This window comes from Myiozetetes cayanensis, unplaced genomic scaffold (assembly GCF_022539395.1).
Source record: "Myiozetetes cayanensis isolate MyiCay16 unplaced genomic scaffold, myiCay2020 scf21, whole genome shotgun sequence".
Classification (NCBI taxonomy): domain Eukaryota; kingdom Metazoa; phylum Chordata; class Aves; order Passeriformes; family Tyrannidae; genus Myiozetetes; species Myiozetetes cayanensis.
In genome coordinates, this window is record NW_026087423.1 from 2,272,800 (window position 1) to 2,300,263 (window position 27,464).

Consider the following 27,464-nt stretch of genomic DNA (forward strand, 5'->3'; position numbering starts at 1 on the left):
TTGCCTTTGGTTTTCCCGCGAGCTCAGATGACCCTACAGGCCAGGAGTGAGTTGTTTGAGTTGTCTGTGCCTCTCTTGCAGGCACAAGGTGTTGAAGCAGCGCTGTGCCGCCGGCTCCAGCCGCCCCCCCACGATAAATCCGCCGGGATTCGGCGTGGGAGCGCCGGCAGCCTCGGCACTGCCCCCTCCTGCCTCCTCAAAGCACAAAACCACCGAGAGGCAGGAGAAAGCAGATAAACTGCAGAAGAGGCCCATGATGCCCTTTCACCACCGGCCCTCTGTGACCGAAGAGCTATGCATGGAGCAGGACACGCCGGGGCAGAAACTGGGATTGGCCGGGATGGAGCCCTCCTTGGACGTCCCGAATTCCAGGAAATACGAGAAGCCGCTCTCTCTACCTGCTAGAAACCCAAGCAAGCAAATTAATATGAATCCTATGGATTCACCCCATTCCCCCACCTCCCCTCTGCCCCCAACTCTGAGCCCTCAGCCCAGGGGGCAGGAAGCAGAGAACCTGGACCCCCCCTCCGTGCCCGTGAACCCAGCGCTCTACGGCAGCGGGCTGGAGCTGCAGCCCCTGCCCAGCCTGGATGACAGGACAGTCCTGGTGGGCCAGAGGTTACCTCTGATGGCAGAGGTCAGTGAGACAGCCTTGTACTGTGGCACAGCCCCCAGCAGCGAGGCTGGGGACGTGTGGAGGACCTACAGCGTCCCCTCGAGCGACGACCCCGAGTTCCGGCCGCCGGAGCTGCCCTGTGACAGGTATGACGGCAAGATGGACGTGAACCCCGACAGCACTGCACTGAAAAGGTGAGAGGGCAGGGGGGCTTCGAGCTCTAGTCGTGGCCAAACTCTGTTTTATTGACACTGAGATGAGTCGAGGGTTCACTGCACCCCCATGGTCAGCAGGATGACCTCCTGTTCCACGTCTGGCTTTCTGTGGAACCTTATAAGAACTGATACAATTTTTTTGTGACCTACACCGGAGAATTTGAGCAAATGTTAAGAGTTCTCTTAAGCTTGTGTCCTTTTTTTAAAAAAAAACCAAAATACACATTGAGATGTGCAACCTTCAGCTGCAGAAGGGCTCGGTTTGGAGTGAAATTCTGTTTATGGCTCCACAGAGCCACTGCAGTGGGGTTTGCCCAGGGGTGAGGGTTTAAAATTGCACTGTGCCACACCTTCTGCAAGTGGTAACTGTTCCTTTGGTGTGGAATGATTCTGCTTTTTGTAACCCCACTTGGAATTTGGTGGAAGCTTTGCTGGGTAACTTCAGTCTCTGGAGGATGGAAACTCAAAACCCCAAGAGGGGCAGCTGCAAATCTCCTGTAAATACACTTCAGCAAAATTACAGTTAACACACATTGACTTCCTCAGTGAAGACCATGAACAACTACATTTTAAGGAATTTTCAGCTGTCTCCTTCTGTTTTTATTTTTATATACGTAGGTTTTCTTTTATGCAAAGGAAGTTATTTGTTTATAACTTTAATTGGAGAATTTAAATTTATTTTATGCCAGCCTAAGAATTACCTCTGCATTCTGGCAATGCATTTAAAAAATGCAGCGGAGAGAGCAGTCAGTGAAAATGTGTAAGCAAAAATTACCTGAGGAAGAGTTTTTGAGTTATAAGAACACTGGTTTTGGTAATTACAGTGGTGTTTGCTCGGCCTTCCTAAGCTGTATTTCAAAGTGTTTTCATTTATTTAGTGACAACATTAATTCTTCTTTCATTGTCCTAACATAGGTCTCAGTACAGTAAAATATTTAATACTAAATGTAGCCAAATGCATCCTTTTTTTGAGGAAAAAACCCCCATATTTCTGCTGGATCAAGGTGTGGAAGGAGCGAGCCCTGGGCTGTGTTTGTTTGCTGTGGAAGGTGCGTTGGTTTTGTCTCACGGTGCCTTTGTTTGGTTCTGTTCCCTCCCAGGCTCCTGGCACAGCCCAATAAACGGTTTAAAATTCTGGAAGAGCAGAAGCCGGTGCAGCCCCTGAGCTACCTGGAGCCTCTGCCCCTGCTCCAGCAGCCCGGGGAGGGCTGGGGGGACACCAGTGACCCCTACACCTTCGAGGACGGGGACATCAAGTACAGCTTCACCGGCAACAAAAAATGCAAACTGGGGGCTGACAAAGATCCCTCCAAAAAGCCCAAGGTGAGGTGCAAATGCAGAGTGTTTGGTGTTCTCTCTGGGTCTGTGCAGCACAACATTTACCCCTCAGCTCCCTGGGACACACAGACCTGTTCCACAGATCAGAATCTGGGAGATGTTGTGTTTCTTTCCTGCATCAGCACTGGGAAAAATTCATTTGATTATGGGTATTTTTGAACTGGTATTTCCTGCATATATACACATTTTTGCTTATGTATTTTTATATATATATAAAACTATAAATTTATATCTATATTTATATAGATATTCAACTGGCCAAGCTGAATATCCATCTGTGTATATGTATGTATATATATATATAAAGGTGAGAGGACATATATATATATATAAAAGTGAGGGATATATATATTTTTATATATATATATTATATATATAACTCTATATATTATTGTATATTATATATATTTTTCTATATATATATTTTTATATGTTATAGATAGATAGATAGATAGATAGATACTCAGCTTGGCCAGCTGTAAGTTCCAGATTTGAGGTAAGAAGTAAGGATTTTGAGCCTTATATCCACTTGCAGAGATTAAAGAATTTGGTGTTTTGTTTTGTTTTTTTTTCTTGTTTGCTTCAGCCTGGCAGATCCCTCAGTGCAAGGCTCAGGTCTCTCCAGTCCAGCTTTTTCCTTCCCTAGAGCAAAAGGTGTTTTTGTGGAGAGTCTGAGGTGATTAATTACCTGTACTGGCTGTCAGAGCTAATTCCATGTGTGTGCAATCCTTTACAAGTCATACACAGTGTTACTCCACGTTTTTCCTGCTGTGTATGTAAACAACAGGCATCTGTGTTCTTCTCCCTTCTTAAATTCTTTTTGCTTCCCAAAACATTTAATTTAGAGCTCTGAATTCGGCTGGACATAGGAAACCATTTGTTCTGACATGACTTAAATTAATATCCATTAAAAACTCTTGGGATTTTATTTTTTTTTTTAATACAGCCAGAAGATGGAATTGGTGCCAAGGAAATCCCCCCAACGGGACATTCCACACCAGTTCCTGAAGGAAAAGATGCCATGTCCATTTTCAGTTCTGCTCCTAAGGCTGGTGAGTAGCAGCTCTTGGATCGGCTCTGCAAAGCAAAAACAGCCAGTCAGTGCTCTGCAGTAACATCTGAAAGAAAAATCCCACCCTGAACCTCTGACTGTAACATGAGAGCTACAGACAGCTCCTGAGATGGAGAAGATTTTGCTTGTCTGTTTTATAATAACACAATTAAATATGATTTTAGAATATTAAGTGAGCAGCAGCTCCCTTCACCCTTCCCTGACTGACCTTCAGGGGTTGCTTTACCCTTCCCTGCAAGGCTCTTTCTGGGCTCCAGAGGGGCCCCAGTGCTTCCTGCTTGTCCCCTGGGGGGGATTTTGTGTTGCTGTGCTCCCATTTTCCCTGTGTTCTCCCTTTCCCCGTGGCAGACACCCGGCAGGACAGCGCTGCCGGCCGAGGCGGCTCCGGGAGCCTCACCCAGGTGACGGATCTGGCTCCATCCCTGCACGACCTGGACAATATCTTTGACAATTCGGATGAAGATGAGCTCGGGGTGAGTCCCTGCAGACTGTAGACTGTCCCTGTAGACTGTTCTGTAGGACAACAAAAAGCAGGAGAAGGATGGAGTTCTAGTGGGGAGCGATTATCCCTAATAGATAAGGGAGTTTCCAGGTAGGCAGGCCTGGATTTTAGCTGGGAAGAGTTGCTGGCAAAGAGAGGATTCATTTCAGGAGATCCCTCAAAGAGAGAAATCATCCGGGTGTGCAATTCAGGGATTTCAGGAGCTCACTCAGGGAACATCAAAGCTTGTGTTGTCTGACAGTTGTCTGTCAGTATTCTGTGCGTGAGAAACATGGAAAAGATCCAAGTTTCATCCACCGGTGGTTTGTTCTTCTACCTCCTCTGAGGACCTGCCCAAAGACAAATTCAGCCTCACAGAACGTCAGTAACCCTCTGAAGCCACGTTTCTCTCTATTCCTAGACAACAATTGTTGCTGGATGTTAGGAAATACAAAAAGCAAAGCAGAATGATATCAATTATGAAGGGAAAAAAGGCCAGGAAAGGCAAAGATTTGAATAGTTGCTATCTTTATAATAAACTAATATACCCATAATGATACAGAAGGTGATCCTAAACTGACTGCTGCTGGATAATAGTGTTTAGAGATCTAATGTCTGGTTGCTGGCAGTGCTTTGGAAGCGCAGCAATTTACTTTCTGTGCTTCCACACAAGCCCCACTTCAGATGTCACAGTTAATTTGCAAATCTCCTGGAGGACTGTTCTGTGAAAATAAAAAATCACCCTCCTCTGTGAAGTTGGCCCTAATGCTCTTCCTGTCTTGGAACTTGCATGTGTTGGGCTTGCTCTGTGCCATATTCCCATTATTGTCTGGAGTGATCCAACCATGGAATCGTGTGGAGCAGTCACGGGCATTTCCAGCTCAGGGTTTGTGATGACATTTTCAATACAGTTTGTGTGTACATAGGAATATGTGCCTATAGATATGTATCAGTGTCTGGGGAGTGTGCAGACAGGCAAATATTTCAGAGACACTGGTGTTGTTCTAGTGTTGAAAGAGGGGGAAAAAGAAATCCAGGCTCCTCGGGGGGAGTAGAAAAGTTTTCTTTCCTGGGAAATGGCACTGGGAGAGGCTTCAGAATTTCTAATGCTTTCTGAATTTGGTGGTTGGCATTTCTCTTGAGGTGAAAAGGTAATGTATTTGTGTGAGAGGAGGAAGGTGAGACTTTTTGGTGTAACACTAATGAACCAAATTACAGATTAATTAGTGGTGAGGAGGAAGAAGGTTTGATTTTTTTTTTGTGGCTGCTATAAAAGTAAAAAAAAAAAAAAAAAAGTACCCGTTTTCTTTCCGGCGCAGTTGCGCTCAGGGAGGTCTCAGAATTTGCAGCCTTTGTGCATGTGGAGGTTGCAGTGTTTGATGTGTGCTCTCCCTGCTCCCAGGCTGTGTCCCCAGCCCTTCGCTCCTCCAAGCTGCCGCCGGCGGGGTCCGAGGAGCGGCCGCTGGGCAAGGACGGCAGGACGGCGGTTCCGTACCCCCCCAGTGAGTACCAGCCCCTCCCGGAGCACTGGGTGCTCCCCTCACATCTCCCCCCATCCCCTCACATCTCCCCACACCCGGGGATGTCCCTTCCCAGGATCTGGGTGTGCTTCATGCTGTGATTAGCAGTGTCAGAAATGAGGCGGGTTTCACTGAGCAGTGCTGGTGCAGACTCGGGCTGAGGTCTGGGACTGTTATTGCCTGGGACTGGAAGTACAGGAGGGATTTGTTACCCCTCCATTCTCAGCTCAGTGTTTAATCTCAGGCACTTAGACCATTTCCATATCCCTCTTTAAGTATAAATCCTTCTCCTAGTTCAAGGAGTGTTTGGACAACACTCTGAGGGACAGGGTGGGATTGTTGGGGTGTCCTGGGCAGGGCCAGGAGCTGGACTGGATGATCCTTGTGGGTCCCTTCCAGCTCAGCATATTCTGTGATGAACAAAATCAAAGAATATAAACCTGTGACTTACCAATTGGCCATTATGGTACAACCTGTCTTTGGAAGAAAATTGCATGGAGCATTTGACAAATTAAAACTAAAAGTGCCTTCAGGGTTTAATCTAGAAGCATGATTAAAATCAAAGGACGAGGTTCTGACTGGAGGCACGTTGGAGACCTTTGCAGGTGGCTGTGGGAGTGATGCTGGTGCAGGCACAGCACATGGACAAGGAAGGATATGGGAGTGCAGGGAGCTTAGACATCACATTTGGCGTGCTGAAATTGTGTGAAATGCAGATTAAAACAAAAGGGCTTTTTTGTAAGGACTGTGCCAACAACTGCTGGGAATGAGGAGTTTTACTCTGAGGCTGGAGTCAGCTGGGGTCGGGCTCCTCTCCCAGGTAACAAGTGACTGGAAGAGGGTTCACAGCTCACGTTGTGCCAGGGGAGCTTTAGGTTGGGTATCAGGGAAAATTTCCTCACTGAAAGGGCTGCCCAGCCCTGGCACAGCTGCCTGGGGCAGGGGTGGAGTCCCCATCCCTGGGGGATTTAAAATCCCCGTGGATGTGGCAATTGGAGACATGACCAGTGGTGGCCTTGGCAGTGCTGGGGAATGATTGGACTCGATGATCTCAGAGGTCTTTTCCAACCAAAACAATTCTCTGATTATATTAATTCATGTTGGATTCCTTTTGAGATGAAAGGGAAATGTGTCTGTGTGAGGGGAGGAAGGTGACAATTTTTGGTGTAGCACTAGGGAATCAAATTACAAATTACAAATTACTTGGTGGTGAGGAGGAAGAAGGTTTGATTTTTGTGGCTGCTACAAGCAGAAATCCAATCTCTCTGCAAATCATTCTTTAATGCCTTCTCATTAACTTCAGCTGGTAATGAGAACAAATTGAGGTGAAGAAAAAACCAGTCTGAGGGAGATGAGTCAGAGTTTTATGGACCCATAAAAGCTGTGCTGATTTACTCAAATGTAGAAGTCTGAAGTATACAGAGATTGGATTTTGACAGGTTTAGTTGATCCATAGCTTTTTAAAATATGCAAAGCTTTTTCAAGCATGACACACATGAAAATGAGTGATGATAGCTGCCTGTTGCTGTAGGGTTGGGGGACTTTTTGTAATTAAACTTTTTTATGAATCTGCACTGCAGGATTTTGCTAAGTGGAGTGAGCTTGAGGTGAGAAAATGATGCAGTGAGGGAAGTTAAAATTACACTGCACTGGTGGTTTGTGGCTGTGGCCTTGGCACCAGCAGTGCAGGCACAGCAGTGTCTGTGGGGAGCTGAAATGCCCTGTCCAGCATCGTAAATTCCTACTGACCACCTTTCATTTTACCCTTCCTTCCTGTCCCTCTGCAATGTCTAAAACATACCTGTTAAAAAGCAGAGGTGGCCAATCCAGCTGCCATCCTGAAGATTCTATTCCACAGTGGCACTGGGTGGAAAAGAGCTTTTTCCATTCCACTGAACCTGTTTTCAGCGTTGATTTATCCTGGATCAAGACAAGAATAAGGTCAAAGACTGAGAAAGTGGGGAAATAAAAGAAAAAGGGCTGAGTGGGAATAATTCATAGCCTGTTATTTACTCTGCTGCTCCAGGCTGTGAAGGACTTTGGGTTCAGCCTTGACAGTTATGACCAAAAGAGCTCCATTTCGAGGGGACCTCACCTGTTTGGGTTGTTGCACTCAAATAGCCTGGCTGTGTCACCTCTGGGCATGAAAGCACAAAATGCAGGTTTGGCTCTGTGAGGGCAGAGTGGAGACACATCCTGGGGCTGCAGCATCCTACAGGATGTGCTGTTACTGTAGGATTTCATATAATGTAATTCTGATATATAGATATTCTAATATATAATGTTACAATTCTATATTCTAATTCTGTCACTTATTTCTGCCCTTTTCAATTAGTTTTTGAGCACAGTTTGGATTTCCACAACACAGTGTTTACCAGCCAGAAATCCCTCTATTGATTTATGCATTTTCCATCATCTTTAGGCTGCAAATGTTATTGAATGCAAGGATGTCCTGCCAGCTTGGGGGTGGAAATGGGACTGGGCATTCAATCTGTCAGAAAAGGTGTTCCAGAGGAGACACCTGTGGGGATTCACCCTTCCCTGGCTGCAGTGCTTCACCAGAGGGATGGGTCTGTCCAGAGAGGATCTGCCCTAATTCGAGGCAGGAAAATGCAGCATCTACTCTGAATTTCACACAAAATAAATGTGGAAGGAAACAGAATGTAGCTGGGGAAGAACATAAAAATCTTTGCTGAGATTTGCCTTTGATTGCATTACAACTGTCTCAAGCGTCTCTGTTGGGGTTGCTTGTTTTGCTTAAAGAGAAAACAGGCAGTGGATGATTCCATTACTCTCATTTCCTGAGAACTAGTTCAGGAATTCTCCTGACTTAGTGTCCTGTGGTGCAAAATGATAATTGTGTGGTTTCCTCTGACACTTGGCACTTCGGAGTCTGGTTCTTGAGCAAAACTGCCCGTGTTTGTGTAGCAACAGGGCTTGTGTTGCCATGGACCAGATGAGGCTGCAGTGGGTTGAGGAGAGGAGAAATGCAGCTCAGTGCACCCTAATCCCAAAGGCCTCCTGATTTAGGGCTGGTGTCAGCCCAGGAAAAGGGAAGAAGCCACTCTGTGACTCCTTAGAAACAGCTGCTGGGTGAACTTTACATTGGTGTCACTTCATCTATTCTGTTACGAGGCATTAATTTATTGCTGCCAAACATGGAATTTGTGTGTCTACACACAAATTGTTTTTTCAGCTGCATAACAAACTTGCAAAATATCCCCAGGAATTGCTGGAATTTTTCCCTAGGAGTTGACTTTTTGTCTAGATTTATGCTGCTCTCAGAACTCCTTAAGTTTGTAGAACCTCTGCTGGGTTTTAACTGATGGGATAAGAGCTAGCCTTGGGTTGGGCTCTTTTGTTTTATTGAATTCCCTCGGAAATTTGTAATTTAATGCCTAAAATGTGTTATTGCATCATCTTCAGCTGTGGCAGATCTCCAAAGGATGTTCCCAACACCACCTTCTCTAGAACAGCACCCTGCCTTCTCCCCAGTCATGAGTTACAAAGACGGGATAAGCTCCGAGACTGTGACCACCCTGGGCATGATGGAGAGTCCGATGGTCAACATGGTTCCCACACAGCTTGCTGAGTTCAAAATGGAGGTGGAAGATGGGTTAGGTAGCCCCAAACCTGAAGAAATCAAGGTAACACACCAAAAATTTAGTGTTTTTATAAGCTCACCTATGAATGCTTTGATTTTTAGAAACGAGTCACATGCGGGGTGTGTAGCCCACCAGAAATGTGAACTGGGCCCATATAAAGTCTTTAATAGGGGAAAAAAATTCTCCTCTGGTAAAAGAGCTTTTTAATCATGTCCCTGGTTTTAACTATGGGCATTTTTCTTGTGGTAGTTTTATGTCTGTAATGTTTTTGGGTGTACTCAGGAAACAAACAACATTGTTGAGCCCTGTGCCCAACAGAAAGAATGTCCATGTCTGAAAAAACACCACCCTTGTGCATAAGTGTTTGTTAAATGATACATTTCCTCAGATAATTTCTCTGTAGCACCTTTGCTGGGTCACCCTCCCTGAAGGGTGAAGTGGTGCCCTTTTCTCTCTGCAATGTTCCTTTCCTGCTTAGGGATGAAACTCTCTGAGAAAGCCCAGGGGTTGAACTTGCTGTGTTTCTTCTTCAGCTGATGTTACTTCCCAAGTGTTAAGCCCAGAAGGGACCATTCTTACCTGACTTGTGTGTGTGACACAGGTCAGGTAATGTCACCCTGTTCCTTTGGACACAGGGAATGAAAGGGAGATGCCCCTCTCAGTGCTTGGCAAGGTGCAGGGGAAAAATGCAAAGAAATAAGAAGATGCTAAATGCTGTTACTGTTCTAATACTGGTTTTTACTTTGCAGTAGTGCCTCCAAAGGACTAGCTCTGTTCTGAAAGAGGCTGGGAACAGCTCTAGAAACTCTGGCTGAAGTTCTTGTCATCACTCTCTGCAAGCAAAAGTGGCAGTCAGTGAAAGCCCAGCTTGACTGAACTTCATTTATAGTTAATATTATGCTTGCTAGACTATTTAGATATTTGTATTTAATACTCTATTTGTATTTAATAATTGGCATGTGCAAAGTGTCCACTGTTATTACTAAAATTCTATGAATTTTATTCAGAGGCTGCCTCAAGGCACCTCAGGTTTTTTCACACTGTGACTCATTGTCAGGACAGAAGTCATGCAAAGATCAATCTTTTAAGTGCCTAAATTAGGTGCTTAAAATCAGATAGTGTGAAAATTTCCCAGAGCACTACTCATGTTTCAGACAGAGCTTGTCTTGAAGGAGCCTGCTCGAGCTGTGAACCTCCTGCCATGAGGCTGTGCAGCACCTCAGGGTAACAGGGAGCCTCAGCTGAGTTTCCTTGGAGGAATGCTCTGGAATGTTTTGTGGAGTGAATAAATATCCTTAATTTTGGCAGGAAAAAAGCAACTGTAGAGGGTTGAAAGAGTACAGTGGGTTTGAATTTAAATACCTGAAGAACATCCTGATCCTGTTGTTGTAACCGGTGTCGCTTTGGTGTTTCAGGACTTCTCGTATGTGCACAAAGTTCCATCATTTCAACCTTTCGTGGGCTCCTCCCTGTTTGCTCCGCTGAAGATCCTGCCCAGCCAGTGCCTCCTACCTCTGAAGATCCCAGACAGCTGCATCTTCAGGCCTTCGTGGGCTGTTCCTCCCAAAATCGAACAACTCCCTCTGCCGCCCGCAGCCACTTTCATCAGAGACGGCTACAAGTGAGTGCAGTCCTGGGGGAAGGAGCTTGTCCAGCCCAGGCCTAAAAGTGACTCATGAATTGAAATGGCTGGCTGTGTTAGCAGAGCTTTGTAACCTGCAAGAGTAACTGAAAGCTTTTAGATTTGTGGTGGTCTGAGGTGAGGACAGTTCTGATCTCAGGACCGTGTGATTTAAGCCCAGCTTTTGGCAGTCAGGGCTGTTTCAGTGTCCACTGCACTCTTGGTGCTTCTACAGAACAGGGACACTCAGGACCTGAATTAACTGCAGATTCTGATACAGGAAAATCCTGTGATTTAGCGTAAACCAGAAATGTTAGGGAACAAAATGACTGCACTGAGCCCCTCAGGTCTCTCCCTTCCCATCCAGCCCAGTCAGGCTCCCCTCTGGTTGGTACTTGTGTGTCAGTTTGAGCTCCAGACTGATGATCTCTGCCCCTGGTGGTTCCAGTTTGCTCTCTGAGGGCTCTGAAGATGTTAAAAAGGCCTGTGAGAGCTCCTCTGTGCTCTTGGTGAGCTCTTCTGAGCTCCTGTGTGTTCCCTGAGTGGGTGACCTGGGACAGGTCCGTGGTCTGGTCTGTGCTGTCCTGCCCTTTTTGATACCAAAAGAAGAGATGCCAAGTACAAGAGTGGTGTGACCTATAAGGAAACACTGACATTAATTTTCAAGGCTTGTATTCCTCACTCAGTTCTCAGAGAGTAGCTGTGTTTGTGGAGGAAATTCATTGCTGGAGGTTTTGAAAGCTAAGCAAGAATTCGCACCATTAAATTAATAAAACCCCTTAAAAGGCAGAATAATAGTACAAAGGTCTCCTGCTGCACTGCTTCATTTCTGGAGGAAGCAGGCTGTATCTTTAAATCAGTCTGTAAATCCTTTAAATCAGTCCTTTTCCAGCCCCAAAGGATCCTTCAGTGCTCTCAAAAGAATTGCAAAGAAGAAATTGTAAACCCTTGATACAGTGCCTGGGGAGCAATTTAATTCTCAGGTTTGTTCATAATAGTAACTGATGCACCGGGCCTGAGCTGGTTATTAATTTCAGGTATTTGTTGGGGAAAAAACCCCTTTCATTTTCAATCTAATCCAATTAGAGTGAGGATTATTACTGCAGGCTTCCCACAGAGTGGTGATTGCCAATCAAGGTTTCTAGGTCACCTTTTCTTATTAGTCTGAGGCACTCTGTGCTTCAGCTCCACGGCTCCTTCAGCCTTGCCTCATTATTTTTCCCTCTCCTGCTTTGAGGTGGACTCACATCAGCTCAAGGTAATAAAATGATTGTAAGGAATAAGGTCTTCACTGTTTTCCTTTTCAAGTCATTAGTGATATGTGAGCATTCAAATGATGGTCCTTTTCAACAACACCTGAAATACGCTGTGAGAGCAGATAAACATGGGAAAACCCTGATTCCCCTTCTCCACCCAGGGACTCACTGAGTTCTCACAGGCTTTCCTTGCCCTGATATGGAATGAACACATGGCAAGAGGAGTGACCTGGAGAGAGAACAGGAAGGATCATCTTTGTTTGGCCCCACATCACCTCTGTCGTGATAGGAGTCACTGCAGTGGAGGAGAGGTCCCGTGGCAATGTACCAGCTGTTCTGTGGTCACTTGAATTTGGCAGAAAATGACAAAACCAGAGTAATAAAAGCCAGCCATGAATGGAGATGACCCAGAGATGCAGCTCTGAGCTTTGCTGGGCTAAGAGTTTGTAATGGAACGTGTCCCATTGGGCTGTGGAATGTGGGCTTGAATTTACAGACTGGGACATACTGTTACCAGCTGTGTGTCACTGTGAGTGGTGTCATGTATCAGCACGGCTTGTGACAGCTATTTAAAGGGATCACTTCTAAAACAAAGTAACTTTTGTGTGCTTCTGAAATACTTTCCTCATTTCCACTCTCTGTGTATCTCTTCACAGATAATGGTGTTTACAGTAACAACTACAGTTCTTTCTCTTTCCCCTGAAAGATTTACAAGTAATCTAAACCTTAAGTTGATATTTCATCTAGAGATTGTTCTCAAGAGCATTTGAGTTTTAGGCCATGGGAATAATCTTTGAGAGGGTGAAGTGCCTGAGATGATACCTGTTATAATAACAGGAAACAGTGGTGTTCGTGGTGAGAATTACCAGCTGTGTCGAGAGACAGGAGTGAAGGTGGCGGGCAGTGTGTTCTTTACTACTTTTCAACGAGCCCTTTCAGTTTTCACCATCGCCTTTAAGTGTTTAAAAGTGAGTTTTGACCAAATCAGTCTCCGCAACCGACCAGTTTGTGCCGGGATGTGACCCTGTTCCCGTGTGTTCCTTGCAGCAACGTGCCTAGCGTGGGGAGCCTGGCGGACCAGGACTACCTGCAGATGAGCACCCCCCAGATGAGCACCCCGGTGACGCTCAACAGCACGGCCCCCGCCAGCAACAGCGGGGCGGGGGTGCTGCCGTCCCCCGCCACCCCCCGCTTCTCCGTGCCCACCCCGCGCACCCCCCGCACGCCCAGGACGCCCCGGGGCGGGGGCACCGCCAGCGGCCAGGGCTCCGTCAAGTACGACAGCACGGACCAGGGCTCTCCCGCCTCCACGCCCTCCACCACGCGGCCGCTGAACTCGGTGGAGCCGGGCACGGTGCAGCCCATCCCCGAGGCCCACAGCCTGTACGTCACCCTCATCCTCTCCGACTCCGTGCTCAACATCTTCAAGGACAGGAACTTCGACAGCTGCTGCGTCTGCGCCTGCAACATGAACATCAAGGGCGCCGACGTGGGGCTGTACATCCCGGACTCGTCCAACGAGGACCAGTACCGCTGCACCTGCGGCTTCAGTGCCATCATCAACCGCAAGCTGGGCTACAACTCGGGGCTCTTCATCGAGGACGAGCTCGACATCTTCGGCAGGACCTCGGACATCGGCCAGGCCGCGGAACGGCGGCTGATGGTCTGTCAGAGCGGCCTGATGTCGCAGATGGGAGAGGGAGCCAGGAGGAGCCAGGAGCCCCCCACGAGCCTCCTGCTGCTCCTGCAGAACCAGCACACGCAGCCCTTCACGTCGCTGAGCTGCCTGGATTACATGTCCGCCAACAACCGGCAGGCGCTGCCCTGCACGAGCTGGAGCTACGACCGGCTGCAGGCCGACAGCAACGACTCCTGGGTGGAGTGTTTCAACGCCCTGGAGCAGGGCCGGCAGTACGTGGACAACCCCACGGGGGGCAAGGTGGACGAGGCCCTCGTGCGAAGTGCCACTGTCCATTCCTGGCCTCACAGCAACGGTAGGGGCACAACCCACCCTTTGGCCCTGGGATTCGTTTGAGTCCTGGCAGTCGTGACCCGCCTAATCTTTCTGTGGGAAGTGACAGGCCTGAGAATGCACTAGAAATAGACTTCTGGAAGCTTTATAAATGATATCTGAAGTACTGATAGTCTGGTTACATCTCAAGTACTGGTAGTCCTGTTGTCCTCAGACTTTGTGGCCTAAATTGTGACAGAGTCTGTGTGGAAGTTCACAAATCTGACAGCAGAGAGGCAAAACAAATCCAGGTGTGTGGGGGAAGGCAGAATTATGGCCCCTCATTTTCTGGAGAAGGGTAAAAGCAGTCAGCAGATGAGAATTGCTCTGTACATGAGAGTTAGGGGGGACAAAGTGTCCAGGGAAAAATAATTATTTTATAATTAAATATTACCTGTTCAAAGATGCTCTGACATCTCGTGAACTGAGCTGGGCAGCAGTAGCACTGGAAGGTTTGTGAAGGCTGTGGTGACAGGGTTTTCAGAAAGCACCACATGAAATGCCCTTAGGCTGATTAGAGTTGCCCAAATTCCATGGGCAGTGTGCAGAGCAGTAGGAAGGCACAGTGCACAGAAAATGTTGTCCCCTCTGAGGAACTGTTGGTGTCCCTCCCTGAAGTGATGGTGCTCCTTGTCCTTGCAGTGCTGGACATCAGCATGCTCTCCTCCCAGGACGTGGTGCGCATGCTGCTCTCGCTCCAGCCCTTCCTCCAGGATGCCATCCAGAAGAAGAGAACGGGAAGGACCTGGGAGAACATCCAGCACGTGCAGGGACCACTCACCTGGCAGCAATTCCATAAGATGGCCGGCCGGGGAACCTACGGTATGTGCGCTGTGGGCCATGCCAAGCTGGAATGGAAGCAGAGCTTCCTGGAAATGGGTTCTTGCCTCTGTGTTAGGAGGGGGCTCTTCATGCGGCTTGGGATCGTGGGGAGCTCTTCACATGGCTTTAGAGTGCCCTGAAAGGCATTTGAAGCACATCTTGAACAGGTGGTGGAGGCTTTACCCTTCCAGACGGATGGACATTTACAGAGGGCAGAAGTGGTGGGTGAGGCTCAGCCCCCATCTGAGCGTGGGGTTGGGCTCAGACTGAAGCAGCCTGGTGTAGACACAACGTGAGCAGAGGGAGCTGCTAAAATCAGCCACAGCCCAAGGGGGAGAGGGGCTGTGTGAGCTGTGCAAGTCCACAAAACCTGGGGGTGCTTTCTCCACACACAGCTTTGCTTGTTCTCAGGCTTCTCACAGCCTTAATAAGAAGCTTTGTTTTAAATATCTGGCTGTGACACCTCTGGGAAATCCAAGTTACAAGCTGGATTTTGCATGTGCACTTTTGCAGAACAATGACAGACATTTAAATCTGTATTTCTTATTTCAGGCTCAACCCATGCAGTCTTGGTTAGTTTTTTTTACAACAGCTTCGTTTCCTCTCTGTTGATATTTTATACATTGGTGCTTTCTTTGGGGCTGGGACATGTGGGGGTAACTCCAGTTCCTGTCCAAGGCTGTTGTGCTGCAGTACTTCTAGTAATCTGTAACTTTAAGAGTTAGCATTTGCCAGTTGTTGCCAGAGAATAAAACTGAAATTCTCACGGAGTACAAAGCAGAGCCTTTGATGGAGAGTCAGTGAATTCTACTGAACTTTTTAATAAAGTTGAATTACATTCTGCAGAAACTAGTGAGTATATTTTAGCTTGACATTTTCAGCAATATTTCTTCCACTGAGCTCAGTGTCTGGGAGTCACCCTGTTACCCTGGATAATAATCCTCTCCATGGGGACAACAAGTGCTCAGAGCACATCCTGTGGAGAGGGGCAGGAGGCAATTTATGGAATCGTGATCACTTGGTGTGGTATTACATACCTGGGAATAAACGAGCCTGAGCTTTGGTAATTTTACACAGCCAGGTGGAGGTGGGTGAAGAACTGTAAGACCAGATTTTGTGTTTTCCTGTTATTACTTGTGACAGAACAGGAACTCCTGAGCTGTGGTTATGGATATGACAAAAGAAAACCAGGACCAGACCATGACATTTCTCAAGGACAGTATAAATCTCCTTTCCTTTATTGAAATTTTTTTTCAAGAAGGGCCGTGTGAGAACGTGGTTCACCAGGGCTGGCACACCCTTGACACACATTCACCACTCGATGATCAGGGATTAGTGATTCCCAGTTATTGTAACATTTCTTCTTTCTTTCTTTCTTTTCTCCTGGAAGGCTCTGAGGAATCCCCTGAGCCTCTCCCGATCCCAACGTTACTCGTGGGCTACGACAAGGACTTCCTGACAATCTCTCCCTTCTCCTTGCCCTTCTGGGAGAGGCTCTTGCTGGACCCATACGGGGGCCATCGGGACGTCGCCTACATCGTGGTGTGTCCGGAAAACGAGGCCTTGCTCGACGGAGCCAAAACTTTCTTCAGGGACTTGAGCGCTGTATACGAGGTTGGAAACAGGGACCACGCTGAGTTACTGCTTCCCAAGTGTCACTTCTGCCCTGGTGCAGGGTCACTGGGAGAAATCCGTGTTTTTTAAAGTCACAGCTATTTGAAGAAGGGTTTTCTTTCCCTCTGAGGGCTTTCCAGCAATGCTGTCTGAGTTACCCTGTGATCCTCTGGGCAGTTTGGGGTACGTGTCCCCCCTGCTCTTTGCAGCACACAGAGGATGTGGCAGTGGCTTTAGTGCAGCCTCACAGCAATGGCCCAACCAAGCCTAAAGAGCAAGGGGCAGACCAAGGAGCTGCTTTCTCAAAACTGCTAAGCTGGGCATAAACCATTAATTGTTTTGGTGTGCAGGTGCTGTAATCCCCAGTACCCAGAATTCCTTACAGAATCAGCCAGGCTGGAAAAGCCCTCTGAGATCATCGAGTCCAACCTGTGACCCAACCCCACCGTGTCACCCAGCCCCTGGCGCTGATGCCACACCCAGTCTGTCCCTAAACACCCCCAGGGACGGTGACTCCACCCCCTCCTGGGCAGCCCTTTCCAGTGTCTGATCACTCTCTCTGGGAAGAACTTCTTCCCAATGTCCAACCTAAATCTTCCCTGATGCAGCTCAGGGCTGTGCCCTCTTGTCCTACTGCTGGTTCCTGGGAGCAGAGCCCGACCACCCCCCGGCTCCCCCCTCCTGTCAGGGAGTTGCAGAGAGTGATGAGGTCTCCCCTGAGCCTCCTCCTCTCCAGGCTGACCCCCCCCAGCTCCCTCAGCCTCTCCTCACAGCACTTGTGCTCCAGTCCCTTCCCCAGCCTCATTGCCTTCCTTTGCCCTTCCTCCAGCTTTGCTGTCAGTGCATCCAATCAGCAGTGAAACACAGCCTTTCCTTTCAGTGCATTTGTTCCGGTGTGTGCTGGGGACGGAGGGTTTAGGCTCCAGCCAGGTGCTTGGCATCTCCCCACGAGCATTTCTTCTCCCTCCCCAGATGTGCAGGCTGGGCCAGCACAAGCCCATCTGCAAAGTGCTGCGTGACGGGATCATGCGGGTGGGCAGGAGCACGGCCCCCACGCTGCCCGAGGAGCTGGGCAGCGAGTGGGTCACCCAGCCCTGGGGCTCCGAGGACGGGGACAATCATTCCAGGCTCAAACTCTACGCCCAGGTCTGCCGCCATCACCTTGGTGAGTCCCGGCCGCGGCCGCGCAGGGGGCTGGGAGGGCTCGGCAGGAGGTGGAAATGAGGGTGGGGGGTTCTTCAGACACAGATTAACATCTAATTCAACATTAAAAAGCTGTTATTTTACCTTAATTTCTTAATCCTTCCATGTTAAATTTGCCTCCTTTTTGTTGTTGTTTATCGCTCTGGGGATCATGTCAGAGATTCAAAAGCCAGTTCTTATCTCTTTAAAGCAGTCATTTTGGTATAAGGTGTTTGCATATCATAAAGATCACAGAATGATGGGATGGTTTGGGTTGGAAGGGACCTGAAAGCTCCTCTCATTCCACCCCCTGCCATGTGCAGGGCCACCTTCCGCTATCCCAGGTTGCTCCAGGCCCCTGAGGCATCTGGCAGAGCAGCACTGGAAACTTCCCCACTGGTGATTTACCACCTCTGAGAGCAAATAAATAAGAAATTTCCATTTATTACTTAGAAATAATCGCTGTGATCTTTTTCTGCTACTGAGGGGCAGAAATAACTATAATAAAGTTTGCCATTATTGTATCTCAGACAAAAAGGACTTCCAGGCTTTCAGCCTGGCAGAGATAACCTGTCCTAGACTGCAGAGCTGAGCACTGTGTGGCACTGTTACTGCAGCGCAGGCTGGGCAGAGATCAGGACATGGCAGTCACAGTCACAGAGCTCTGCAAAGCCAGCCCTGCTTTTAAGACGTTTGATCCATATCAGTCAGAACTGAAGCCCTGAAGAGCGGATTCCAAAGCAAACATTTATAGTGGAAATTCTATTAATTAGCATTTTATGTTCTTGGAACGTTCTGGAAGCACAGACAGCATTGTCTGACCTGCTGGTTGCTGCAGGTTCCTCTGATGGGACTGTCGCTAATCCCCTCTCCTCTCCCCCTCCATTCCAGCACCTTACTTAGCCACCCTGCAGCTGGACAGCAGCCTGCTGCTGCCCCCCAAGTACCCGACTCCCGCACCAGCCAGCCAGGCTCAGGCAGCTCCTGGCAACGCTGGACCTGCTCCCTCCAACCCCTCGTGTCTCTCTGCCGGGGCTCCCGCCACGGGCAGCTCCTTCAGCTCCACGCCCAGCGCTGGCACCACCAGCCTTCCCGCCGGCAGCACCTCCTCCTCGGGCTCCTCCGTGCCGCAGCTCTCGGCATCCTCCGCCACGCCCGGCACGGCCCCGCTGCCCGGCAGCTCCTCCACGCCCGGGTTCACCGGGAGCGCCGGCCCCGGGCAGGGCGGCAGCGCCGCGGCCGAGCGAGCCCAGGGCGGCTCCGGCCCCACCGCCGACACCGAGCCGGGACAGAGCCTGCCCCAGCAGCAGCAGGAGGGGCAGGAAGGGTAAGTGACTGGAGCACTCTCACACTGCTCCTCCCCACACCCCCGGGCTGCTTTCACAGCGCTCAGAACCTTTAAGCCTCACGGGAAGGGGAGGCCCCTCTGGCAGGGTGGAAGTGGAGCAGGGCCCGTTCTGGGTGGTTCGTAGCAGTCACTGGTAAAGGGCAGTTGGAAACACAACCCTCCCCTTTTTTGTTCCAAGAACCAAAGCCTGGTTCAGCTGCCTGGACGTGGGTGTTGGAGCTCTGGGATCCCCCACCTGGCCTGTCTTTGCAGCACCACCAGCACAGAGGGCGTCTCAGATGCTGTGTCAAACCTGCTGGCCTGGCCTGCCTGTGTCAGGCACTGCAGGATATCCCCTGGAGCTGGATGCCCCTTGCTCCATCACACCTGTAATGCTGACAGATGCAAAATAAAAGCCACAGATTTTTTTTTTTTTCCTAATTTTCTTGCATTGCAGGGTTTGTTTTGCAGGCAGGTAGCCCCTGCTGGTCTAGTGGTAAAGACGCCGCGCTGTCACCGCGGAGACCCGGGTTCGATTCCCGGTCAGGGCCACTCCCGGGCAGGTGGGGCTCGTTAGCCCTTAAAGGCAACCCACCTACGTCCTAAGGACCTCGCTGCCACCGTCCAAGCTCGCTTGGCCCCGGCAGACGAACCTTAGGATTAAAGGGTGGGCTCAGTTCCGCGCACACTGTGTCTCACCTAAAAAATCCAATGCGCAGGCTGGAAGGTGGAAAGACCTTCCCCGGATCTTCGCTCGCGAAGACTGGCCATTACATAGTGAGGTCAGGAAACAGGATTGGAGTCCTGTTACTTTAAAATAAATTTCAGCAGCACAGCTCTTTTAAAGACTTTGCTATGAACAGCCATCCATCAAACATAAAAATCAGGGAAAGGTTTTTTGACATTGTATGTAAGTAACTTCCTGAGGGAACATGTTTTTCATTACTCTCATAATAATGCATATTGCTAATAGTCATGGTGTGTGTGGTGGAGTTCCTGTATGTTGAGGGAAAAGCCCACATCCTGTTGTAGTGTGGGTTGTCCTTGAGACATCTGTTCACTGATCTCTGCAAAACACCCCCTGAGCAGCTGCAGCAGCTTCTGACAGTCTGAGCCGCTTTGATCACTTACAGATGTTGAGCGTCCTGCTCATGGTGAGGGGTTGGAGGAGCACTTTACCAAGTGGAAAATGTTCAGTTGCTCCTTCCATTACCAGTGGAACCTTCCCTGTACCTGAACAGGACTTCAGGCTCCATGAATATTGCTTTGCTGTTCTCAGTTCCTCCCTCCACCTCTCCCAAAAGCAAACCCTAAATTGCACCAAAACCCAGGCAAGCACCTACATGAAAGGAGAACTCACAGAGCTAATAGTAGTCAGCTCTTCCGTAATCTTCAGACATAATCTATTCTGATTGCATTAAATGAGATGATGTGAGACTCTTTAATGCATAACTGAAACCGGGTATTTTGGATTAGGAACCGCAGTGAGTGAAAGTCCCGCCTGTCGCTGTTGTCACGGGTTTTAGTTTTGCTTCTGGACGTGGGGATTCCTCAGCACTTTCCTTTTCCCCACCACCACCTCAGCCCAGCAGAGTGTTCAGAAAAGCAGATTGACCTTTGTTCCTGTGCCTTTCCTCTCTCTGTGTGTGTGTGTGCAGTGTCCCCGAGCGGGAGCGGATCGGGGTCCCCACGGAGCCGGAGGCCGCCGACAGCAACGCCTACCCCCCTGCCGTGGTCATCTACATGGTGGACCCCTTCACCTACACTGCAGAGGAGGAGTCTGCCTCGGCCAACTTCTGGCTCCTGAGTCTCATGAGATGCTACACAGAAATGTTGGATAACTTACCTGAGAATATGAGGAATTCTTTCATTCTCCAGGTAGCGCTGCCCTTCCTCTGTGTCCTCACAGTCCCTCTGTCACAGCACGTGTGTGACACACCCTACTCAAAGATACAGAGTGGGAGGTAACAGAATATTTAGGTGACATTTAGGAATTATTTTCTTGGCAGTGTAAGGTTATATATAAAAAAAAACCCCTTGCTTTTTGATGAGGAAAATTTAAAGCAGCCACAGTATCCCTGTGTCAAATCTGTCTCCTGGAGAGGATAGCAGTTACTCCAGTTGCAACTTGAGTTGCCATTGCCAAAAATGTCCAGTTGCTCCTTTGATTGCTTTACATGTTGAGTTGTTTGCTGTTTATATTCCCTTGATTTATGCTGTTTAATCCAAAAGAAGTATGTGAAACCAGACATTTAATGCATAATATAACTATTGTACTGTTATTATCTGCTGCTTAAAAATAATTTACCATGTAACTTGGCATATAATAATAGCTACTTACTCTGGAATGACTTAGGAATTGAATTTGTGCAGCCAGAAGCAGCACTTGGCCTCTTGCCCAGCCTTGCCTGCATTGCCAGGGCTGCTCTGTGCCAGAGGCTGAATAAGTGTGGGGAGAATGGGAGGCCAGAGGGCACAGGCTGTGCCTGTCCATGTGCAGCACAGGCAGGGAGCAGCTGGGAAGGGTTTCTGAGGGCCTGATTCAGGTGTGCTCACCTGGGCTCAGAAGTATTTCAAATTTTATATATATATATTTAAAAAAACAGAGAAGTGGAAGTTCTTGTGATGGGACACCGACACTGGATCTGAGGCTGGATCAGACAAGCAATGGACTGACCTTCTTTCTCAGTACTGGTTGTTTCCTGGGCATTTACTTTACTGGGCATTATTGTTTGTTCCTCGAAATATTTGGCCAGTTTAAGTCAAACCAGCAGTTTTCTCTAAGTAAGGGGTAACTCATCTAGTTCCTAGCACCACATTCTCACAGCTGTACCACAGCACAGCCAAATATGCAGTTACTTCCAAATAAATCCACCCCAAATGTTTGCAGTTTATTACAGTTCCTATACAGCGGGGAAAGCCCAGCTTCTGGAATTCCTGGGTAAAGCTGTCTCTTAAAAACACACAGCCACCTTTAGTAATAGAACGTGCTGCCAAAGTTCTGATGGTTCAAGCAAGAACCATAAAGTAGTAAAAGTTTTGTGATACTTAAGTTTTATTACTACTGAAAATATTTGTTGAAAAAAATCTGTTTGGGTCTTGCAGTGTTGGCTGAAACATAAATGTTTGCACTGACAGTTTCTGCTCTCACTGTGAAAGGAAAGCTGCTTGCAGAGCCACGTGTGGGACTTGTACAATAAAAACAGCACATTAAAACAATCAGGTTGAAGGGATTTAATTCTAATTTTAAAGTGGATTTGAACTGGAAACCTGATTTTTGTCATGCTTTGTTTACTTCTGTGCCACTTCTCCTTCCCGCTCTTGTTGTGCAGTTGGGTCTTAACCACCAAACTCACCTCACAGGCAGATCTGTCTCCCTGTGGCTCTGGTTCTTGCTGGTTGAACACGTGGATTCACTTGTGCTGCTTCATTTGACTGTCTGAAACAAAGCTGAGCAGCAGCACAAGGTGGCTGAGCTTCCAGTGATTACTGAATTGAAAAGGAGAAACAATCACACAAATCATTATAACAGGATCTTAACTGTGCTCTCTACACTCCTCCTTAAGAATGACACCGTAGTGCCAATTCCCACGTGGCCAGCACACAATTCCTGGCTCTGAGCCCGAGCCATGGAGCCAACCCTGCCTGGACAGCAGGGATTGTGCAGCTCAGCCCACCTGCAAATGAAGGTTTTAAAAAATTGAGGCGTTTTAATTGGGGTGTTTGATTCTAGACTGAGGATTGAAGAGGTTCAAATTCACTGTCCCAGTGCAGTGGGAGCAGCAGTTCTGTCCCAGGGAACGCAGCCAACGCTGCAGCCATTCCTGCCCCAGGAATGCAGCCCTGACAGGAGCTGGGACGCAAAGAGCGGAGTGTCACCAAAGTGTCCTGGGTGTTTGGTGACGAATGAACGTGTGAATGTGGTTTGATGTTAACGAGCAGCCCTGGGAAGCCTTTCAGTCCTGCTCACGGTGTGCCTGCATTCCCAGATCGTGCCTTGCCAGTACATGCTGCAGACAATGAAGGACGAGCAGGTTTTCTACATCCAGCACTTGAAGTCCCTGGCGTTCTCCGTGTACTGCCAGTGCAGGAGGCCCCTGCCCACCCAGATCCACATCAAGTCCCTGACGGGCTTTGGGCCGGCTGCCAGCATTGAGATGACCCTCAAGAACCCCGAGGTTGGTACTGGGGGCAAGGAGTGAAAAGCTGCTGATAAACTGTAACAACTTTGCTCAAATATCAAAGCAAGAGTAGAGAAAACACGTGCAGGGGGGGGTTTTCGAGGTGCAGCAGACAATGATGATATAAAGGGAAAAGACAAGCTAATGCTAAATAGAAAATAGTAGGAAAAATGTCAGATTACTTGCTTTCAAAACATTTTAAGCTCCTGGTTTTGAGTCATTAAGTAAAAGGTTAAAGATCAGTGTGAAAGAAGAGAAAATGCACATCATTACTGGGGATTCTGAGTCATTTTGTGGTTTTAGTCTCTAGTGCTCCACCAAGAGTTTATGTCCAACTTGTGTTTCTGTGCACATATTTATGCATAGATATGAAATAAGTTCCTGTGCCTAATTACAGATGGCATATTAATTCCCTGAGGTAATGAAGAAATCCCCCTCTTTCCACAGGCTTATCTTTCATCTGTTTTTTAAAGTGTAAATATTCAAGCCTTGTTTCTGGAATTTCAGGGATTTCAAAAGCAGGATAATCCATCCTACTTTCTATGAATGTTTTGCATTCTTTGAAAGATAACGATGAATATTTTATTTAGGTTTAATAGACAGTAAACACTTCAACACTTACCTTGGGATAAAGACCTGCTTGTTGGGTTTGAAACCTGCTTGCAAAATCCTCACAGGCCCAACCTATTGGCACGTTCCGCTGCTCACGTGAATCCATAGGGTAATAAAGGGTAATACATTTGCAAGACTCCTTCGAGCATCTCCCTCCCTTTAACTGATGTTCCTGCTCTCCTGCCAGCCTGGGATGGTTCCTTCAGAAAAGGACAGGAGCAGAAACACAACATCCCTCCATGTGTCTGAGAAAACACCATCCCTTACATTTCCTCTGAGCTGATTACCTTGCACTTTGCATTTCATGTTTAATTTCCTGAAGATGCAAAAGACAGCAAAAATAGGGGAAAATGTTTTTGTGAGGTACTTGCACAATTAATTAGTCAAATCTGTACTCTACATGCATTTCCTCTTAATCTGCACTGCAGGCTCCCAAACTTTGCTGAAAAATTAAGAAAACACCCTGACTGTTTCCTAATTATGGAGCATGTCTGGTCAGGCCCTTCCCAGTTGTTCTCCACAGAGGAGTTACAGAGCAAAGATGGCTTTGGGAGACCATGTGGGAAGCAGCTTTGCAGAAGGAGACCTGGAGGTGCTGTTGGGCACGGTGGATGTGAGGCAGAGGTGGATGGAGCAGGGCAGGGGCAGTGGGGCTGTGTTGGGAGGGGGTGCAGGGCAGCCAGGGAGGTGCTGCTTCTCCTCTCCTCTGGCTCTGGGCTCCTCAGAACAACAAACACGGAGCAAATCCAGCCAAGGGCCTCAAAGATGGTTGAGGGACAGGAGCATCTGGCAGCTGAGGAGGACTGCTTGTGTCAGAGATGGGTCCAAGGACTGGTTTCATATCTGTGTATAAAAAGAAGTGTTTAGATAAGGTTTGAATTGCATCAGCTTTAACTATAAAAATGAGTTATCTACACCCCCTCTTTTCCCAATCTCTCTCTTGACTAGGAATGCCTTGAACTTATTTACAGTTTCAGCCTCCCCTCTCTCTGTCCTCACTGCCAGTGTTTCTTGTGATAAATCCTTTCTGATCTGTCTGCTGACCACCGTGTTGCCTCTGTTGCAGAGGCCCAGCCCCATCCAGCTGTACTCACCTCCTTTCATCCTGGCACCCATCAAAGACAAGCAGACAGAGCTGGGAGAGACCTTTGGGGAGGCCAGCCAGAAGTACAACGTGCTGTTCGTGGGGTACTGCCTGTCCCACGACCAGCGCTGGCTCCTGGCGTCCTGCACCGACCTGCACGGGGAGCTGCTGGAGACCTGCATCGTCAACATCGACGTGCCCAGCAGGTACTGCTGGCCCCGGGGGCACCTGTGTCATGGTGTCACCCCTCACACACGTCCCTTCCAGCCCTATTTCCTGCTGAGATGATGGTGGTGGTGGTACAGTGATAACGTTGCAGTCGGCACTCTGATAGTTTAGAATCCGCAGAGGAGAAAGCTGCTGAGTTGCACTTGTTTTACAGCTTGTTTTACAACTGTTTTACCTGCAACTCTTACCTTGAAGAACACCTGGTGTGTGGCTCAGCAGTTTGACACTGCTTGGTGTCACTGCAGCAGCAGTACTGGGAGCACACACGTGGTTTTCTCCTATTATGAGCAGTAAAAGTTGTCAGGGACTGCACAGAACTGTAAGAACTCCTTAGAGGGTAAGCAGTGACAGAATCAGTCCTTGATTCTCTTCTCACTGTTTTTTCCCTTCTTCAACCTGCAGGTCGAGGAGGAGCAAGTTGTCTGCCCGGAAGATCGGGCTGCAGAAGCTCTGGGAATGGTGCATTGGAATCGTCCAGATGACATCCCTGCCCTGGAGGGTCGTGATCGGGCGGCTGGGCCGGCTGGGCCACGGGGAGCTGAAAGGTGGGGAATGGCAGGGGGGCTCAGAACTGATCACTGACCTTTAAAACTAAAAAACTGAGAGGGATCATCACAGAACCAGAGAATCCTTTGGGTTGGAAAAGCCCTCTGAGGTCATCGAGTGCCACAGAATGAAACACTGCAGGAGGTGCCTGAGCACCCAGTGTGCAGTGCCAGAGCCCTCGTGTGCAGGGGGAGTTCAGGGCCGGGGAAATGCAAAGTGTTCTGAGTATTCTGCTGTTTTCAGGGGAGTGCTGGCTCTGTCAGCTCCCCATTCCCTCTGTCCTACCGTGCTGCTTTCTCCTTGCAGACTGGAGCATCCTCCTGGGGGAGTGTTCCCTGCAGACAATCAGCAAACAGCTCAAGGAGGTTTGCCGCATGTGCGGCATCTCGGCGGCAGATTCCCCGTCCATCCTCAGTGCCTGCCTGGTCGCCATGGAGCCTCAGGGCTCCTTCGTGGTCATGCCAGGTATGTCCATCCAGCTGCTGCAGTGCCAGGGAAGCTGGGCTTTTACCTCACTTACCACATCAGCACAGTGATCTTGGGATTGCTGTGAGGACCTTGACTAGTGTGGGGCAGAAAATAGGCTGAGCCAGCAGAATTCCCTAAAATACCATGGGGAGATGCTGCACTGGGAGTGCAGGCTCCTGGGGGGAAGACTGGTGCCTTAAAATGTACATTATATGAGGTTTTTAGTGGCAAGATGACTGTTGAACTGCTGACTTTTCCCCTGGAGGCCGTGGGTTCAGGCAGCCCCGTTCCCACGGGCTGGAAGGTGACAGTGCCGACACCCTCGTGCATGGAAGAGTCTGCAGTGGGAAAGAGAAGGAGCCTCTGGAAAGGAGAATAAGAGTAAACCCACTTGCCTTTTCATGTGCTGGAGTTATTTAGAGAGTTCACTCATAGGAGCAGCCCACAGGGTTAAGCTGAACTAAAATTAAGTGTTGAGATTCCCTTTTTGTATTACCTAAGCACGTACTTTTTAATGGATGTGGTGCCATCCCCTTAACATATCCTTACAGACCACTCTGGGCTTTTTTACGTTTAGAAAGAAAAGATTGGTACGTGGAACAGAATTAACTGAGCTTGAAAATTCCTTATCAAGTTGAGTATTTTGAAAATCTCAAAGCAGAGGTTTTGTAACATGAGAAAATAGATGGCAAGTTTGGCTTTTTTCCCATCAACCAAAGCGGGGTATATTTCATAATTATACAGAGGGTGTGAAAAATCAGTTTGGCTTCTCGTTCAGCAAGTGAACATTTGATTAAGGGGCAGCAGAATGACAGGAAAGGTGGGGCTGAGCGCTGTCTGTGCAACTGGTGATCTGAGTTTTAAGCTCTGCCAGCAATGTATTCTTTTGAAGATCAGGCTCTTTAATACGTGCATGAGCTTGCAAACCAGGTGGGATGGACAGGAATGTGACTGCACACAGACCACTGGGAGGGGGTGCACGCTGAGCTCTGTGCTGTCTGTGCCCTGGCAGATGCTGTCACCATGGGCTCTGTGTTTGGCCGGAGCACGGCGCTGAACCTGCAGTCGTCCCAGCTCAACACGCCCCAGGACGCCTCCTGTACACACATCCTGGTGTTCCCAACCTCTGCCACCATCCAGGTGGCACCAGCAAATTACCCCAACGAGGATGGGTTCAGCCCCACAAACGGTGAGTGACACTGGGGGGGTTAGAGGGGCCTTTCCAGAACCTCAGCAGAGCTGAACCAGTGGGAATAAACACCCTCACGGACCCCACGGCACCCAGCTGGGCTCAGAGAGAACCACACGGGGCTCTGTGGGTACAGGGGGACGCTCTGTGCTCTCCCTGAGCCTGCTTTCAGATAATCACACTGATTTATTCCCAAAGGAACATGGACCAACCGTGGCACAGACCAGACAGTGCTGTTTGTTGTTGTTGTGGCTGGGTCAGACCCGCTCGTTTCCCAGCAGTGCTTCAGGCTGTGCACAGAGCTGGGAGGAAGGAGCCACTTGAACAATTTTGATCCCCCTGTAAAATAGGTAAAATAGCCCAACCTGAGACTTCCTGATGCCCCCAGAGTGCTTTCACACACACACTGAGCCCTGCAGTTTGTGCCAGCAAGACTGCTTAAGACTTGATATCAAATGAGCAATTTCCTGCTTTGT

General features: G+C 48.6%; 1 protein-coding gene across 1 annotated transcript in view; it reads left to right on the forward strand.

Moving 5' to 3' along the window:
• MED13L (mediator complex subunit 13L) overlaps positions 1–27,464 on the forward strand; it is a 163,287-nt gene that overhangs the window by 127,056 nt on the left and 8,767 nt on the right. Inside the window, exons 10-27 of the mRNA XM_050318231.1 lie at positions 82–810; positions 1,932–2,154; positions 3,116–3,221; positions 3,590–3,714; positions 5,125–5,224; positions 8,669–8,889; positions 10,263–10,468; positions 12,772–13,718; positions 14,378–14,557; positions 15,948–16,171; positions 17,144–17,336; positions 18,245–18,680; positions 20,339–20,558; positions 22,670–22,858; positions 24,540–24,763; positions 25,188–25,330; positions 25,638–25,796; positions 26,812–26,988. Of these exons, the coding sequence (XP_050174188.1) occupies positions 82–810; positions 1,932–2,154; positions 3,116–3,221; positions 3,590–3,714; positions 5,125–5,224; positions 8,669–8,889; positions 10,263–10,468; positions 12,772–13,718; positions 14,378–14,557; positions 15,948–16,171; positions 17,144–17,336; positions 18,245–18,680; positions 20,339–20,558; positions 22,670–22,858; positions 24,540–24,763; positions 25,188–25,330; positions 25,638–25,796; positions 26,812–26,988 (4,802 nt within the window). The remainder of the gene's footprint in view (positions 1–81; positions 811–1,931; positions 2,155–3,115; positions 3,222–3,589; positions 3,715–5,124; positions 5,225–8,668; positions 8,890–10,262; positions 10,469–12,771; positions 13,719–14,377; positions 14,558–15,947; positions 16,172–17,143; positions 17,337–18,244; positions 18,681–20,338; positions 20,559–22,669; positions 22,859–24,539; positions 24,764–25,187; positions 25,331–25,637; positions 25,797–26,811; positions 26,989–27,464) is intronic.